Source organism: Martes martes (assembly GCF_963455335.1).
Source record: "Martes martes genome assembly, chromosome: 10".
Lineage (NCBI taxonomy): Eukaryota > Metazoa > Chordata > Mammalia > Carnivora > Mustelidae > Martes > Martes martes.
The window spans coordinates 101,314,571-101,331,237 of record NC_137898.1 but is presented as its reverse complement, the minus strand read 5'-3'; the positions used below and the strand labels follow the sequence as shown (position 1 = coordinate 101,331,237).

At 61.1% G+C, this 16,667-nt stretch overlaps 1 protein-coding gene across 4 annotated transcripts in view; it reads right to left on the bottom strand.

Moving 5' to 3' along the window:
* BCL9L (BCL9 like) overlaps positions 1 to 16,359 on the bottom strand; it is a 28,141-nt gene extending 11,782 nt beyond the window's left edge. The window contains exons 1-3 of one of the 4 annotated variants that reach the window (XM_080815709.1): positions 15,683 to 16,359; positions 9,247 to 9,306; positions 840 to 941 (exon numbers count right to left, since the gene is read on the bottom strand). In XM_080815709.1, the coding sequence (XP_080671835.1) occupies positions 840 to 865 (26 nt within the window). In that variant the 5' untranslated portion in view covers positions 866 to 941; positions 9,247 to 9,306; positions 15,683 to 16,359. The remainder of the gene's footprint in view (positions 1 to 839; positions 942 to 9,246; positions 9,307 to 15,682) is intronic. The other 3 variants (XM_080815710.1, XM_080815708.1, XM_080815711.1) reach the window with 3 other exon arrangements.
* Positions 16,360 to 16,667: the final 308 nt, after the last annotated feature.

Sequence of the window (16,667 nt, the reverse complement as noted above, 5' to 3'; positions counted from 1 at the left end):
GGTGAGGGGCACAGGACCTGAGGGTCACTGCTCATGCCTCAGCCCCATTCCCCTGGGGACGTGGGGACAAGCACACTGGAGAGTGGTACCCACTGGTCCAGACAGCTCCTCAGAGCAGGAGGGGAAAGCCTGAAGGGGGTCGGGGTCCACCAGCAGGGCTGGCAGGCAGGCAGGAGCAGGAGGAAAGGGGGAGGGGAGCGATGTGCGGAGCAGACTGGAGCAAAGCTGGAAGCCAAGGATTCCTGCAGCCTAGGCTGCGGGCCCTTTAAGCTCCAGCCCGCTCCCCCCACCGCCTCCCCCTCCCCGGAGACCTATTAATAGCCGCTGGAAAGATCACATCACGGGAGAGGATATTTATCCCCCCTCATTCCACACCAGCTCAGATTTATTTCAGCTCTGCTGTCCTGCTGCTGCCGCCTGGCCCTGTCTGCCGGCTTCTCCTGGGGAAGGGGAGGGAGGCAGGCACCGCCCCTCCCTCCAGCTTCCACCCCCAGCTAGACTGAGGCCAGAGGGCGCCACTGGACCTGACAGTGGGGTGGGCCCGGGTCTGCTCAAACCGTTTTTTAGGAGGCAAGGGCTGAAAGGGACTAGAGCAGCAGGCCTAGCTGATTGCCACTGCCCTCTGTCCCCTGGGCCCAGACATGAAGGCTGTGGGCTCCTGCCTCAGGGCAGGACATCCCATTCTGACCCCTCTTTAGCCCACCGGTGGCCTGAGAAGCCAAGTGGCCATAGGGCTTACTGTCCAAGCCAGCACATCTCAGCCCCATGATCACTGGGCCCTTCCCTTCCCCGCACTCCACACATACACACACTTCCCGCCCTCCACGACACCCACACACCTTGTCTTGTTAGCCAGGATCCTCATGGCTCCCACACACAGTGGGGCTACGGCCCCTGTGCGTGCCCAGGGCCCAGCCAGGTACTCGGTACTGGAGCACGGACTGCAGCAACAAGCCCCAAAGAGAAAACTTGTGACTTGGGGAGGGGGTGTAGGAGGGGAGGGGAGAAGGGAGGACCCAACAGCCCTGGGACTAGGGAACTAGACAGGGTAAGGTGGGAATGGAAAGGGAGGACTACCAGGTGGGGTCTCTATCCTAGAGGCCGATTGTATCCCCATCCCTCCCGCACCTGACCCTCAGGGAGCTTGCAGTCTCTAGCAGGGCCCCCCTTTCCCCGGGCCGCAGAGGCAGAAGTCACTAAAAGGATAGGTTGTAAAGGCGCCCGCGTGGGGCGGCCGTGAGGTCTGCTCTGGCCCCTTGGGGGACTCCCGCTCCCAGGCACGCCCCTCACCCGGGGTGGGGAACTCCTCTCGCCCCGCCCCCAGGGCGCCCCCCGGCGCCGAGGCGGCCTGGGTAGGGGCAATGCCCCGCCCCGCCCCCAGCTCGAGGCCTAGCCCGTGCCCATTCCAGCAGGCCCGGGCGGGCAGCGAGAGGCCTGGCGGGGCCCCGGGGCTGCAGCTGGGCTCTTCTGGAGACCAGTAACGCTGGCTCAGATTCCTCCCCGACCGCAAGAATGCAGGAGCCTCCCCTCCCCCCCCCGCCCCTGCACCCCACCCCGCCCCCTTCAGCAGAGCCCGAGCGGAGAGGCAGAGCGAGCGAGGGAGCCAGCGAGCGAGCGAGCGAGGGAGCGGGAGACGGACAGGACTGCAGCGTGCCTTGCCGGGCCCCGCACGCACCGCACGGACAGACACCCGGCCAAGTGCGGCCGGGGGCTGGGCGGGGCGGCGGCGGCGGCGGCGGGCCGAGGTTCGGCCTAGCGCTGGGCGCCGCCTGGCAGGGGCTCCGAGACCCGCAAGCACCCGAACTCTGACTCACACACACTCACAGCTCACACGTGGACGGGGAGACAAAGACACGCACGGAGCCCAGGAAACTAGAGGCGCGCCCACGCCGACCCGCGGAGGTGTACTGGAGGGCGAGGGAGGCGCTGGCCCAAGCAGGAGCACGGAATCAGCCTGGGGCACCCGAAGCCGCCCAAGCTGCCCGACGGCAGAGAGGGAGCGCGCCGACTCATGGAACGGATGAAAAGACTGAGACCCTGCCCGAAGGGAACCAGAGAAAGTTGAGCCGTAGTGACAAAGGAACACACGCGCGCGTACACACATACACGCGGGGCCATAGATACACCAACAAATAGACTCACGCAAACACAGAAGCCTCACCCAACCGCCCCCTGCCCTGCGCTCCCCGGCCCCACCGATCGGGGTGGGGGAGGGGGGGAGACTTGGGCCCAGCCTCGCCCTCGTGATCCGGCCAGCGTGACACCGGTGCGCACTCTCGCCGCTCCCAGCGGGGCTGCTGGAGGCTGGGCTGGACGCGGAGGCGAGGCCCCCACCCACCCGTAACCCTGTGGGAGTCTAACCCTAAATTAACCCCAGGCGTATTGGCCTTCCCTTCTCTAGGTCTCCCTCCGGGAAGAGAGGTTCCTCAGGGGACAGTTCCAAAGTCCAGGGCCAGCTGGGAAGCCTCTCTCGGCCAGCCCCCATCTCCTGCAACAGGTTAGAGCAGAAGCAGTTAAGAGGAGGGCTGGAGAGGGACCTGGGCTTAGGGACGGGCCTGTGGCCGATGCGTCTCACTCAAGCTCTCACCTTCACCACCAAAGTCCTCAAAACTACCTATCACCTAAAGAGACAGTATTATTATCTCCATTTCACCAGAAAGAAACTGAGGTGTGCCAAAAGGAATCCACGTGCCCCTGGGTCATGTGACCAGTAGTGGCAGCTCCGAGACCCCATTCCTGGGGCTCCTCCACCCCAACTTCAGTGTCTTCTCCCCCCTCCCTTGGATTCAGGACTCCTCATCTGAGCCGGCACCAGAAAGGTGGACTTCTAGCCACTGGGCCTGCCTGCACTACCTCCTGTGTTTACAGCTTCAAATGTTGGGACTTGGAATATTTTGGGAAGGGGCTGTTAGAAAATTAGTCCTCTCCGGTGTCCCCAGTCAGTCCTCAGCAGAATCTTGGAGTGGCCCTCCCCTCTCCGACTCCACCCCCTCGCTCCCACCCCACCGCAGGGCGAGCTGAGTCAAGCACAGATGAGTCAGGACTTTCCCATCTCACACCTCCCCCCTACCCCTCAGGAGTTTGCAGGGGCTCCCAAAGACCATTCCTCCTCTACACACTCAGCTCCCCCCAAGACACCTGGAGGGCCTGGGGATGGGGGGTGGCTAACTCCTGGTGGGTGCTGTGAGTGAAGGGGGCTTCCCGGCAAAGGAGCAGGAGCGCCTGGGATGAGGGAAAGGAAAGGCATAGGACTCTGGAGTGGTGACTTGTGCTCACAAGCAGGAGCAAACGGCCAGGAGCACGGATCAGGAGGCTGTTGAGACAAAGAGCCTGAGGTCAGCTGCTTCCCCATGGCCTTCCCTAGGGCGTTAGGGGGAGCCAGTGGACCTGACCCCGGTGGGGGGAGGGAGATCAGGAAGGCTTCCACAGATGCCGTCAATGGATGCTCAACACAGAACCAGCACAAGTATAATGGGCATTCACACACCAGTGGCAACCTGACTATTTTCAGCTGCCCCAGCGCTGGGACCCCCTGCTTGGTTCTCCAGCTGGACCCCCGGCCTCATTGCCTAGCTCAAAACCACCCAACAGAGACAACGAGAAAATGGTCTGGAGGCTCCATGCTCCCCAGTACGGTGGGCAGACACCTCTAGAGAAGAAATGGGCTGCTCAGGCCCTCCTGGAGCCATGGGGGTGGAACTATTGTCCCCTGGCTCAAGGAGACGGAGCTCCCAAGACAAGGGCTGGGTCCCTTTTCTCCTGGGTTTCGGGACTCCTTGGTCCCTAGAAGCTCTCCTCTACAACCCAGATTACTTCCTCTTCCTGAGGTGGTGACTCAGCCCAAGTGGGGAGGTCAAGGATTCACAGCCCAGCAGGAAATCTGCTCAAGGACCAAGGTGATTGCTCTGGGACCCTCTATGTGTGTCCTCAGAGGCCTTCCCCTCACCCTGGCTCCTAGCAGCTCTCCCCACTTCCCCCAACCCCACCTCTTGCCAAAGGAGACCATGCAAATCAATCATTTTTGTCTGGTTGACAAACCACCTCGCCCCACCTGCAGCCCCAGGGTGTTGCCAGGCAACCCCAGTCCTGCAGTTCTCTGGGAACTCCTAGTCCCAGACTACTCTAGTCGGGGTCTCTGAACAAGGTGCTTCTGGGGAGAAGGGGGTGTTCTGCCCATTCTGGTGCCCACTGTCCCTTCTGGAGTCTGTAAGATGAGTGGCATTGCCTAGACAAGCTTGAAGTCACCTCTCTTGGCTCCCTCAGCCAGTGCCAAGGTGGCCAGGCCTTGGGACGCAGTCATGCCTTGGCAGTGGGGTGCCCCCAAAGGCTGCTGCCCAGTCCCTGGCTGCTCCCTCCCTCAGGGCGGAGGGGGAAGGGAGGGTGGGGGGCACAAGGAAACAAGACAGGGCAGGAAGCCCAGGCAGGCGGCGGGCACTCTGGGCCAGGCACAAACAGCCAACACAGGAAACCACAGCCCACCCCCGCCCACCCCACCCGCCCAAAGCTCTGGGAGAGAGGAGCTGCCAAGAGCCTGGTACCCCCAACCGGGGTAAGGGCCCAGGGTTAGCCCGGGGCAAGGCAAGAGCCAGAAGTTCTTTTAAGTCCTCTCTTTGCCCCAGACCCTACCTGGGGAGGGGGAGAGGAAGCCAGGCTGGCAGAGATGGTGCTGCCTCTTTAAATCCACCGAAATCCTGAGCTAGGCCCAACCCAGCTCTGGTTTCACAGGAAGGAAAGGAGCTCAGGAGCCAGTAGGGCAGGCAGTGGTGGCTGGAATTAGCCCCACCGGCCCAAATATATCTGGTCTCCGCCTGCCACCCCACTGGCACTTCCTGGCCCCTGGCACCTGCACCACAGTGGGGGTGGGAGAGGGTCTAGGTGCTCCTCCCTCCCAGGGGGAGACCCCAGTGTCTGGAGTGGTCCTGTACACGTGGGTGAAAAGTGACTTCCCAAAGCCCGGAGGCCCAGAAGGGAGGACTGGGCAGGGTAGCCCCCTGTGGGCCCTCACCTGGCCTGTCCTCCAAGGGGTTAATCTGGCCCCTGTTTGGGGAGGGGGTAGGGGTGGCCTAGGAACCTCCTCCAAACTGCCTGGCGGCTGGGAACAATGGGGCCATTGTGGGAGGACCAGAGTGCGGGCAGACTGCTGGCACAGCCAGCAGCGCACCACGGGGCGGGGACCTCACCCAGCGCCCGCCGCTCGGCTTGCTCCCCCAGGTACCGCCAGTGGCCGACACATCCTCCCTGCCCCCTCGCCTCGCCTGCCTGGCCCAAACCCCTGGCCCCAGCAGCACCTGGAGGGCCCTCCAGCTCTGCCCACGTTGACATCCAGATGGCCGTGACCCTGCAGGAAGCGGGAGCCTGTGGGCCAGGACGGGGTGGGGGTGGGGACTGAGAGACAGGATGTATGCCTGTGATCCTCCCGCAGGGAAGACAGGAAGGCCAAACGGGGTTTCTGGTGTCAGTCCTGGCACCCTCAGGGTAGAAGGGCTTAGGGGATTGTGAGACCAGGGACAGCAGGGTCCCCTGCCCCCAGGCCTCCTTTCCCACACCCATTCCAGAAACCTGCTCTCTGAAGAGATCCTGTCCCCAGCAGCCTCACCACCTGGGGTTGGGATGCCAGGCCGGGAGTGCAATGAGGGCCGGGTTCACAGTCAGGGAGACAAGGTGCCAATCACATCCTGCCCCATCTGAGCTAGAGGACTTGTCCCTCTGACCTGTATCATCATCTTCAAAGTGAGGGTCCATGTATAGGGTGAGATGGCTTTCTTAGTGAAGCCATCTCACAGAATGCCTATGACATACTCGGCCCTCAAGAAACCACCTCTGGCCACGATGTCCCTCCCCTTCTTTACCCTCTCATAGCCCCCAGATATGTGGGCATTTGGTAAATAGAGGTAGGCATTTGCCCTTGGAGCATCCAAGGGAATGGGGCCCACGGACATCACATAAGGGGGACCAGGTACAAAGATGAGGCTCTTCTGCTCTCCTGGAAGAGGCCCGCTCCCTCAGCTAGCTCTTCCCTGGGCATCACTAACTTCACCGACATACACTCGAAACCAGAGTGTGAACCCAGAAAGCAGTTATCCACTCTCTTAGCTTCAGGTGTGTGTCTCAAAACCTCAGGAGGCAAGTGAGAGGGGATCTCCCGTCAACGGTGGCCCAGCTGCCCCCCGCCAGGCAGCCCTCTCCCTGACTACTTGGTCATCTCCTGCAGGACTTGGGGTGGAGGAAGCTGGAGCCCACTTTCTTGTCATGCACGCACGTCTTTAAAGAGCGAAGGGTCTGAGAGGGCCAGAGGAGCAACTGGTGCAGGAAGTTCTGGAAAGCAGGGGTCCAGGGAAAAGACCTGTCCTCTTCTCTACTAGAGAGGGCTGCCCCTCTCAGGGTGGCTCCACAAGCCCCCAAAGGGTTAATAAGGCCCTAAAAATAACCTGCTCCCAGCAGGACCCTCCAGCCATCTGTTCCCATTTTCTCCTGTTCACATTGGAACATCTGAAACCAGCCCTAGAGCCCCAGCCCGATCCCAAAAATAGCCCCAGCCTGCCCAAGGAACAGGCCCCAGGGGCCGGGCATAGGCGGCATGGCCAGCCCAGCAGTGCAGCACGGCCCAGGCCAACCCAGAGCCCTCACTTTCAGGCCCACAGAAGGGAAGTGTCCTCTCTGGCTCCAGAAGAAGGGCTAAGGGTTCCAGAAGGATGCGTAGAGCCAAGGGGCTCCAGCCCACCCACCTCGGTACCAGGCCAGAGAAGGTTCCTGGCAGCCAAGCCCAGGTCTCAGACCCAGGCGCCCTGGGATCGCAGGCACTTCTGCCACATCTTACAATCCACTTTCCCCTGAGATCTGGATACTCACTCCCCCGGAAGAGCCAAACCACCTATCTGCTGTCCACTCCTGGGGTCCTCCTCCGGAGGTTCCCAAGCCTCGGCTCCATGCCACTCCCCTCAGAAGCCCTGCTCACCCCGTGTTCCTTGGCACTCGCCCTACCCCAGGGCACACAGGGCTGAAGCAGAACTCTTTCCAGCGCTGCCCACACTTACCACGCAGCCCACGAAAAGAGTCCTCTGGCCCCTGTGGATGCTGATGTGACCCCAGCCCCGCTCTGAGCTTCAGGATGCCTCCTCCCTGCCCGTCTGTGCGTGGCAGGTGCCAGGCATGCCCATCTGGGCTTCTATACATATCACAGGCCTGGGCACTGCTCTGCCACACTCGGGGAAAATGCCCAGGCAGAGGGTACAGGGAATCCGGGGGACCCTGGGGCAGCCCTAACAGCTGCCACGCATGTCACAGCTCCACACTGCCACTGTTCTCCCCAAGGAAGGTCCCTGACCCCTGAGGCCAGGAAGGAGAGGAGGCAGCCAGTTAAGCCATTTAAGGACAGAATGTTGCGTTCAGCCTGGTGAAAGAACAGAGCAGCAGGGATGGAAGGGTGGGAGGGGTGCTAAAGTTGATCTGAGCCAGCAGCCTGGGGGAGGGAGAGCTCAGCCTGAGAAGCACTGGCAGATAGGGAGGGACGTGTCCTAAGTCCCCCAGGCCTCTCTCTGGGTCTACCGCCATTTGGTGAACCTGCACCCAAGATGTGAGCTGGCTTCAACAGTGGGGAGACTGAGGCAGTGACAAAGTGAGTCTGGAAGGGTCTTAGAATCTCGGAGTCCAAAGTAGTTGTCTTCCCCCATCCCCACTCCCCAGTCCTCCACTGCCAACGGCCAACCCAGCCAACCCGTTCTTCCCCCCAAAGCCCCCCAGGGGTGGGGTTAGGAGTTCCTGCAGAAAGCAATGTCGAGGAGCAAAGAGGAGGCTCACTACCTCATACTGGGCATTTTATGCCGTCGCATCAGGCTGTCCTGAACGCTACACATACACACGATCTAATTTAATCCTCACAACAGCTCTACAGCAAAGTACTTTTATGATCCCCCACTTTAAGGCACAAGGAAGTTAGGTGACTTGCCTAAGTTACACGGTCCAGAATGAGAAGAATAGGGATTTGAACACAGACATGCCCGCAACGGGGTTCTTAACCATTTTGCGAGACCAGTTCACCCTGTATCAGTGCTCTAACGAGAGAATGGGCGCCCCTCACCATTCCACACACACTCCCTCCACACCCGATGTGCCCCAGGTCCTGGCTAGAGGCCACAGTTCCTGCCCAGGGAAGAGATCAGAGAGAGGGCACCCCTCCCCACCCCCTTGGCACAGGTGCCCTGAGAGCAAAGTTCTCCGGGGGGGGCCCCCAGTCCCACCCACCCCCAGTCCGCTATGTCCTCCTCAACCATCCTGGTCCCTAATAGTCGGAAGGGAGCCAGGCAAGTTACCATGACAACACAGGGCCCCTGCTGAGAGAGACCGGTGGGCTGGAGAGGAGTCTGCTGCCCCTCTCACTCCCCAGGTGGGGGTCAAAAGTCAAGTGGGACTCACTAGTGACGGGTAGAGTCCAAGCCCTGCCCCCACACCTGCTCAGCCACACCTGTCACTGCTCCCCACTTTTTTCATTGCCTGAGTTGGAAACAGGATGACTTCCTCCTGGTCCCTGAGAGGCAGTGGCCTCCAGCGGGGCCCCGGGAAGGAGAGTGGGGGGATCAGAAGCCCCTCCCTCCGGAGGACAGTCTGAGAGACAAGCCTCCTCCCAGACCTCCGCCTTCTGCAGCCTTCCCTAGTCAGCCCAGGAGCCTACAGGCGTGTTTGTTGTGAATTCAGGGAGTTGTTGCTAAGTAAGGAAGGAGGGGAGGGAGGGAGGGAAGGAGAGGGGGTTAGCAGTAGGGAGAGAGCCTCCGTGTGTGCGTGTACGCGTGTATGTGTATGTGTGTGTTTGTGTGTGTGTGTGTCTGGAGGCCAGGGCAGAAACCACATTTCGGTGGCTGATAGCCACCCTGGCTTTGACTCAGCAGGGGGAGGCCAAAGCCAGGACAGAGCGGGGCAAGCACTTGGGATGACCAGGAAACCCTACCTTGCCCTCCAGGGGTGACTGGGCAGGAGCTCCCCACCTCCCGGCCTGGAAAGATTCCAGCTCAGAGACGACCTGGGACTTTCACAGGGGTGGGGCTTTACCCCTCCCTGCCCCACCCCCACCCCCCAGGTTCCAGGTTGTCAGGCTGCTAGCTCCCCTCCTCTGGGGGCAGGAGAATGAAAGGAGAAGTGGGGGCAGAAAGCCAGGAGGAGGGCGCCCAAGACAAAAAGCCAAGCAGGAGACCAGCAGACAAGAGAGCAGCAAGGAGGCTGCAGAGGGCACACACAAGCACACGGAGCTCTCACCTCAGGAGTAACGTGTGTGCCGGGCTCAGGCTCAAGGGTGTGGTCTGGGAAGGGGGCTCCCTGTGGAGAGAGGGTCACTCACAGCTAGAAGCCCCAAGCCAGCAATCTAGGCCCCTGCTCCTCCCATAACCCCAGCCCCTCCCCCAACATGTACACCACAGAAACGAGTTCACACACACACACACACACACACACACACACACAGCCTGCAGCTCCAGGAAGTCTCTGAGCTACTTGGACACCACCACACCCCCACACCCCCCCCCACTCCAGGACTTCTGTGGATTGGCTGGGAGCCAGGCCTGACCCAGCTGCTGCACCACACTGCTCCCCCTCCCTATCCTGGAAGCAGGAAAGGAGAAGGCACTGGAAGATGCCTTTGACAGAGGCGGGGCCAATGACTCCCATGACCTGGCCTGAGGTCCTGGGGGAGGGATGGATGGGGAGACCAGAGGACCCTGGCTTTCAGTGCCAGCCAGCCCCAGGATTATCCTATGTCGGAGATAAGAATGGGGCCTCTCCCCTGTCCATGTGTGGTCCCTTTGGCTACACCCCTTGTCCCCAGAAGACGCAAAGTCCCCACCGGCCTGGTTGGGAGGGCCTAGGGTGAGAGGATCTGGCTTAGCAGTTCCGTAGGAGGGGGGCTGGGTGAAGCTCCCACAGGCAGGCGGGAGGGAGGCTGGTGGCTGGGCTCAGTTTGTACTGGGGGTCAAAGGGGAGTTCTTTTCCGAAGAATTCTGGGAGAGACGCCAACTAGAGCAAGCTGCGAACCACCCCTCCCTCTCTCTCTCTCTCTCTGCACTGGGGGCAGGGGGGGTGTCCCTGCCAACCAGACTTAACCCTGTCCAGCCTGTGTTGCTCCCAGGCCCAGGAAGGGGGAGCTGGGTAGGAGACCTCCAGCTGGGCCCAACTTCCAGTTCAAGAGGGCAGGTGCGGGGCCTCTTCCGCCAGAATGAAGCTGGTTCCACACAGCCCCATCTGGTAGTGCCCTGCCCTACCGCCCCCTAGGTGACTTTTCTAGGCTCATCTCCTGAAGGTGTCTGCAGTGACGTGTGTGTGCGTGTCTCAGAGACAGAGATTGAGAAACAAACTGAAAATTCCTTGCCAAAGCCCTCCCCTTGCTGGGTCACTGAGCACTGTACCAACCTGTGCCTCTAGGCCTCCCTTCCTCCCACTGTGTCCTGGGACCAGAGGCCACAGGGGTGGGGGGAAGGGACAGCTTATCCTCTGCCTACATCCTGCTGCTGTCTGCACAGGCCCTGGACTCCTACAAACAGCCCCTGCCTGGGCCCTCTTCTTCCTCACTGATCTGACCTAAGTGCTTCTAGAGGAAAGCATTCAGTTAGAGCCTGAGACCCCAGGATGGGATACTGAGTCATAGGAGATTATCAAGGGTTCCAGGGCCCGAATCCCATGCTAACATAACTCTGTTATCACCACCCTTGCTTTGGCAAAAAGAAAAAGAAAAAAAAAAAAAGCTCCCCCCCTGGCCTCCTCCCCCACTGTAGAACACTGTCTAATTGCAGAATGAACTTAAACATGAAGGACTTCCCAGGCTACAATGGCAGCTGGCCCCACCCCAAATACCCCAAATGCCTTGTATTTCTGGGGTGGAATATCACCCCCTTAGGATTCCAGCCTCCTCTGTCTTCTGTAAAGACTGGAAATATGAGTGTCTTGTCTTGTTTTGCTGTCTCTCCCTAGCTAGAGAAGTCAACTTTCCTGAATCTTAAATTAGCCACCAAGCTCCCAGGTCTGAGGTGGCCGGCCCCTTCCTCAACCCCAGTGAAGCAAGTGACTGGGATGGAGGCTTACCTCCCTCTCCTAGCCCTTCCTTTGGGGCACTAGCCTCCCTATGATCACCCACCACTGTATCACGAGGTCAAGAAGAGGGTGTTGGGACCCCAAAGGTGCTGGGTGTCTGTGAGGGACAGAGGAAGAGAGCCCAGTCAGGGAGAGGGGAGCAGTTTATCCCAAAGTCTCCCCATGCCACCACTTTCTCTCCAAGGACCCTGGCCCTGCCAGAAGCCTTGGCCCCACTCCAGGAAATCTCCCTATCAAGGGACAGAGGACTCCATGTCCCAGGTTGCTGCGGGGAGACCTGTGACTACACACACCAGACATGTTCAAAGGCAGGAGGAGAGAAGCAGGCACAGAAGCAGAACACACACACATGTATACAGACACATAAACTCATCAAAGAGACACAACCCCAGGCACACACACACACTCCTCAGAGACACTCCCTGGGACGTGCAACTGAGACACAGACACGACTCCCAAAGATACACGTCCAAGATCTCGATCTCCTAAAAATAACCCCAAACTCCCTAAGAATGCCTCGAGACCCACAGAGGCTGCCAGACTCCCAGAGAATGAGGAGAGCCAGAATCACAGAAGACAGGGGCCAGTCACACAGACCTGCTGACAGACAGAAGATATACCCACACTGGGATACACACACACACACACACACACACACACACACATGCCCGTGCACGCCTGTGTGCACACACACACAGTAGTATGCACGTGGCTGAGTGCTAGCACTCGAACTCACACACACACACACACACACACAGACCCTGGCAATGCACAGCGTGAGGTCAGATTAGAGGACTAAATTCTGGACTAGTGGGGAGGAGGGGAGCCCGAGGGGGGTGGAGAAGTACTCAGGGATTTCAAAACAATCTTGGTTTCGAAATGCTGGAAATGCTGGATTCAGGGCCATTCCCAGTTGAGGCTGGGGGGTGGAGAGTGGGGGGGAGGGGAAGACAGGCCAGCGAAGGGCCACCAGCCCTTTGGAGAGGGGGTGGGGCAGAGGGAATCCCAGCCCCCCAGGGAGGGGGGGCCTAGAAGAGACACCAAGGTTAGGAGGGTCAGGTGGTCTAGGCACCAGCAGGAAGGGCCTGGGGTGGAAAGGAGGCACAGAAGGAGAGGACTCTGCTTTGGCCACTGACTGAAAAAGTAAGAAGGCAGGGGAGGCTGCCCTTCGCCTCAGGAGTGAGAGGAAGAGGGAAGCTGCCTGTGCCCACTTCCCCCATTTATGGGCGGTGGTCAACACCTTCTCCTCTACAGAGTAACAACCAGGCTCCCCTTTGCCAGCTAGTAGAGCCCAAAGGTGGGCCCAAAGCTAAGGGGTTCGAGGGGGTGGGGGGACAGCAAGGGCCCCACAGGGCTCAGAGATCCTCCGTGGGACCCAGGACTCCCCATACTCAGAGCAGGGTGGGAGACAGCTCCTGGGGAACCAGGGGCTTCCCTCTTCTTCATGGGGAGGGGGGCTTTTGGGGAGACTGAGGCAGTGCAACATACCCCCACACCCAGGAAGTCACCCCTCCCCTCGCAGGGCAGCAGAATGCCCTTACTGCCCCTCCCCCAGCCTCTAGGGAAAGTAGGCAGTTCTCTCCCGGGGAGGGGAGGTCAGGCCAGGCTGGGGGTGGGGCTCTGGAGGCCTGGCCCTGGCACCCAGCAGAGGAAATTCCAGGCTGTAACTCCAGGCTGCCTTTAGGGCCGCCCATCCAAAGGACAAGCAGCACCTCGAGAGCGAGAGCGCAATGGGGGCCTTCTCCGCCTAGCCCCCCAGCTCCTGGCTTCCAGCTACCCAGCCCTCCAACTGGCCCCAGCCCAGCTCTGATAGAGGACTGGACCTGGGGAAACAGCACTCTCTGGATGAGCCTCTACCAGACCCATCCCGGCCCCTTGGCCACTCTGAGCTGCCTTTCCCCAGATCCCTGGGGGCAGCCCCTCCAGTGTGGCTACGGTGGGCAGCTGCCAGGGCTGGCAGGCAGGGGCACACATGCCAAGCTACAGCAGCCAGGCGCTCAACAGGTTGAGCCAGTCCCTGGAACAGCCAGCCCCACCCCAGGGAGAGCGGGCCTGGCAGAGGCTCCCTGCCCGCGGCACCCAGCCTGCACCCGCTTGGCTCCCACGGCTGCCCGCTTTCCCACGCTGCCATCCCCCTCTGCCCCCTCCCCCCAGGTCAGCACCCGGGCAGTGCCCAGGGCTCCTGGCACAAGGAAGGGATGTCATTTCCCCAACACCCCTGGGTACCCAGGCTCTTGGGGTGCCTCACCACCAGCAACCAAGGAGCCCCAGGAAGAGTAAACAAGAACCCCGAAGTGTCCCCCCACTTCCTTGCAAGCTTTTCCCAGTCCCGGGAAGAACGGACACTCAGACACTCTGGCTCCCAGTAGCTGCCCCGTCCCCTGGGCACTGGGGCAGAAGTTCAGCCTGTGGCGCCAGAGGCAGTGTGGGGTTGCCCCCCGGCTCCGGTCTTATACTCCCTGGAGGAGGGACTGCAGAGCTGGGTGAGTTCCGGCTCCTTCCACTCCTGCCAGAGCTGCTGCTACCTGCAACCCTGGTCCTCTTCTTCCTCCACCCCACTCCTGGGCTACACGGAACTCCATCCCAGCCACTCCCCCACAGGCAGGCATCCCCCCTTTGCAGGCATCTCCTTTAATCTAAAGCAGGTGCCAGGCATTCCAGCTGAGTCCACACTGCCACCCACTAGGCCTCTGCCCAGAAGGCTACTGTCCTGCTTGTTCAGGGAAGCGGAGTCTCCAGCCCAGGCCTTCTGCTTAACCCAGGAACCCAGAAGCTGGGGGCCAGGAACTACGCAGACAGAGGCACAGGCGCCATGCACAGGGTCAATAAGCAAGTTCACGAGGCCCCAAGTTACCACTGTTGTGCTAGTCCCAGGTTTCTGTACCACCAAACCTTCTCCAGGACTCTGTAATGTCGTCCCACCTTGACCCTCAAGCCCGGTAATTAGAGACTCATCTCGAACCCGCACATGGACCTCCAGGACCTGTCTCCAGCCATGGGGCCCCTGCTATCCCAAACACAAGAGTTGCCCTGGATGGAAGATGATAGGTACTCTACCCCCAAACCAGCACCCTTTTTAAACATCAACCCTTCCCCCAGGCCCCACCCCTAATCAGGAGCAACACAGGTAAGCAGGGAGCCTCTAGAGAGAGGTGGCTGGACCCTGGCCTTCCAGGCCTGGTTCTCCAAGGCCAAGGAGCCTGATCACCTTGGGGAGGCAACACCTTCCTTTTCTACCAGACCTCCCTTATCCCTCACCTTCCTGACCCATTCTCACTGCATCCTGAGGCTTCAAACCAGTCGCCTCACAGATGACACCCGAAAGACAGGGCCTGATCATGCTTTCCCCTGGGGCCATAAAATCATGGTCCTGACCAGAGAAGGCAAGACCCATGCTGGGAGCAGCAGAAAAGCCAGGTCCAGCAAAAGTGTCTGCTCTCCAGAGAGGCTGAGGAGTGGGCAGAACAAGAGGAGGTCTGGAGGTCACACTCAGAGAGCTGCCCAGAGACATCAGTAGGGTTCCCGCAGACACAGTGTGAAGACAGCTTTCCTAGGTAAAACGGGACACCAAGCCCAAAGATCAAGTGGGCCTCAAGCCCCTATCCCATGGCTCAGTCACATGCCCAGCTCACCTCTCCCAAAGCAACACTCTTCCTCCCTGCAGCAGAGCCCCCCTCCACCACTCCCCAGACACAGACACACACCCCAAGCAGCAGACAGACTGAAGGAGGGGGGAGGCGGGGGTGTCAGAAAAACCCGGAAGGAAGGAGGCTGGACAGACAGACAGAAGCAGATCCTGGCTTCACTGCTCCAGAGAGACACCCTCCAGACTCCCAGACTGTGAGGGACACGCTCCTTCCCAGCAACCCAGAGGGAGAAGGGGAGAGTAGACTTCAGTGTCTCCAGAAACCAAATTCCAGCAGCCCAGGGGTAGGGCATACTCCAGACAAGCAAGAAGCCTTAAGTCTCACTTCTCTTCCTCATATTCCTCCCCCAGGAACTCCCAGGACCAAGGCAGGGGGAGCCTCCCCTTAAGCAGTGCAGGGACACCTCCAAGGAACTGTGTGACTGCCCCACCCCCCAGCCAAGCCCACACTGCTGAGAATCCTTGGCAGGGGAGACTCCAGGAGTCACAGCCCCTATTGCTCCTAGGCAGTGCTTGGGGGCAGAGGGTAACCCCAGCAATCCCCAATCCTAATGCACTTCCTTCTGGAGGCTCCCATCAGCCAGGGGAGGAGTGCTGGGGTGCTGAGACCCAAGGGGTTGGGGAGCCTGGGAGGGGGACTACATCTCCCAGAAGCCCCCAGGGCAGGGTTGCTGCTCCAGCTGGCCCAAGGCCGGCCTTGTTCTCTGCGCTAGGGTGGCAGGGTCCCCTGGCTGTCCCTAAGCCCTCCCCCCTGAGCTCTGGGGCTGCCAACCTGACTGGGGGCCCAAGAGTAGCCACCACTAACCCTGGGGGTGTCCCCCAACCCTTAGACAGCCTGGGGGTGCATGCCAGAGGGCAACAGACAATCAGACTGTGTCCCCCCTCCCCAGTTCAAACTGGATCTCCCTCCTCGCGCCTCTGCCCGCCTGGCATGACTTTCACCCTCGGCCCCAGCCCACCCCTCACCTCGCGCGGGTCGGGGGTCCTCACGCCAGGCCGGAGCTGGACGCCATGACCAGATCAGGGTCGGTGACTGGATTGGGGTCCTCCGGCTTGCCAGTTGGAGGTGCGGAGGGGGGCGGGCAGGCGGTGATCTTTTGATCCTGGACGCCTTGATCTCAATACCAGCCCGGCCCGGGAGAGGGTATCCGGGGGTCGCTGGGCGCCTGGGTTCCTGCCTCCCAACCGCCGAGCATGGTCGTGGGCGCCGGACAGCGGCGGGAGAGCGTGCACACCCGCCCGGCCCGGGGCTCGGGGCTGGGGTCTCGGCCCCGAACCTCACGGCTCCGGCTCCTGCTCCTCCTCCCTTCCTTCCTTCCTTGCTTCCTTCCTTCCTTCCTCCCTTCCTTCGCCTCCTCCTTTCACTTTCCCCGAGGCCCGCGGGGACGGCGGGCGCGGGGCGGGGAGGGGGCTGTCTGGGCGCTTATTGTTGGTCGGACGCCGAGGGTCCGGGTCGCAGCCCCCGGGCGGCGCGGCGCCGGGGGACCCAGGCGTGCGGGCGTCCGGCCGGCTGGCTCCGGGCGGCGGCAGTGGTGCAGCGGCCCCGAGTCCGGGGCATGTCCGGCCACTGGCTCCGCCGCGCGCCGCCGCCTCCCCGGGTTCCCCTGCGCTGCCGGAGCCTCGCTCGCCCCTCCACTCGGCTCCTCTCCCCAGCCTGAATAAGCATCGGGGCTCTCTGGCTGCCTCCTTCTGCCTTCATACCAGAGCCCGGAGAGGCCCCTGTCAAAATAAGAGCTCCCCCATCTCTCTCGCCTCCTCGCCCAACCCGGCTCCCCCAGCCTCCCAGTGGTCTGACTCGGTAAGGCGCCCGGCCGGGCTGCGGGAGGCAGGTTGGCCCAGGGGCGGGGAGGGGGCTTCTACCCGTCTCTTCTCCCCATTCCTGAGGACTTGGGAAGAGACGCGCCAACAACATCCCAGGCTGGAGAGAGGTTTCACAAACCTACCCTCCAGT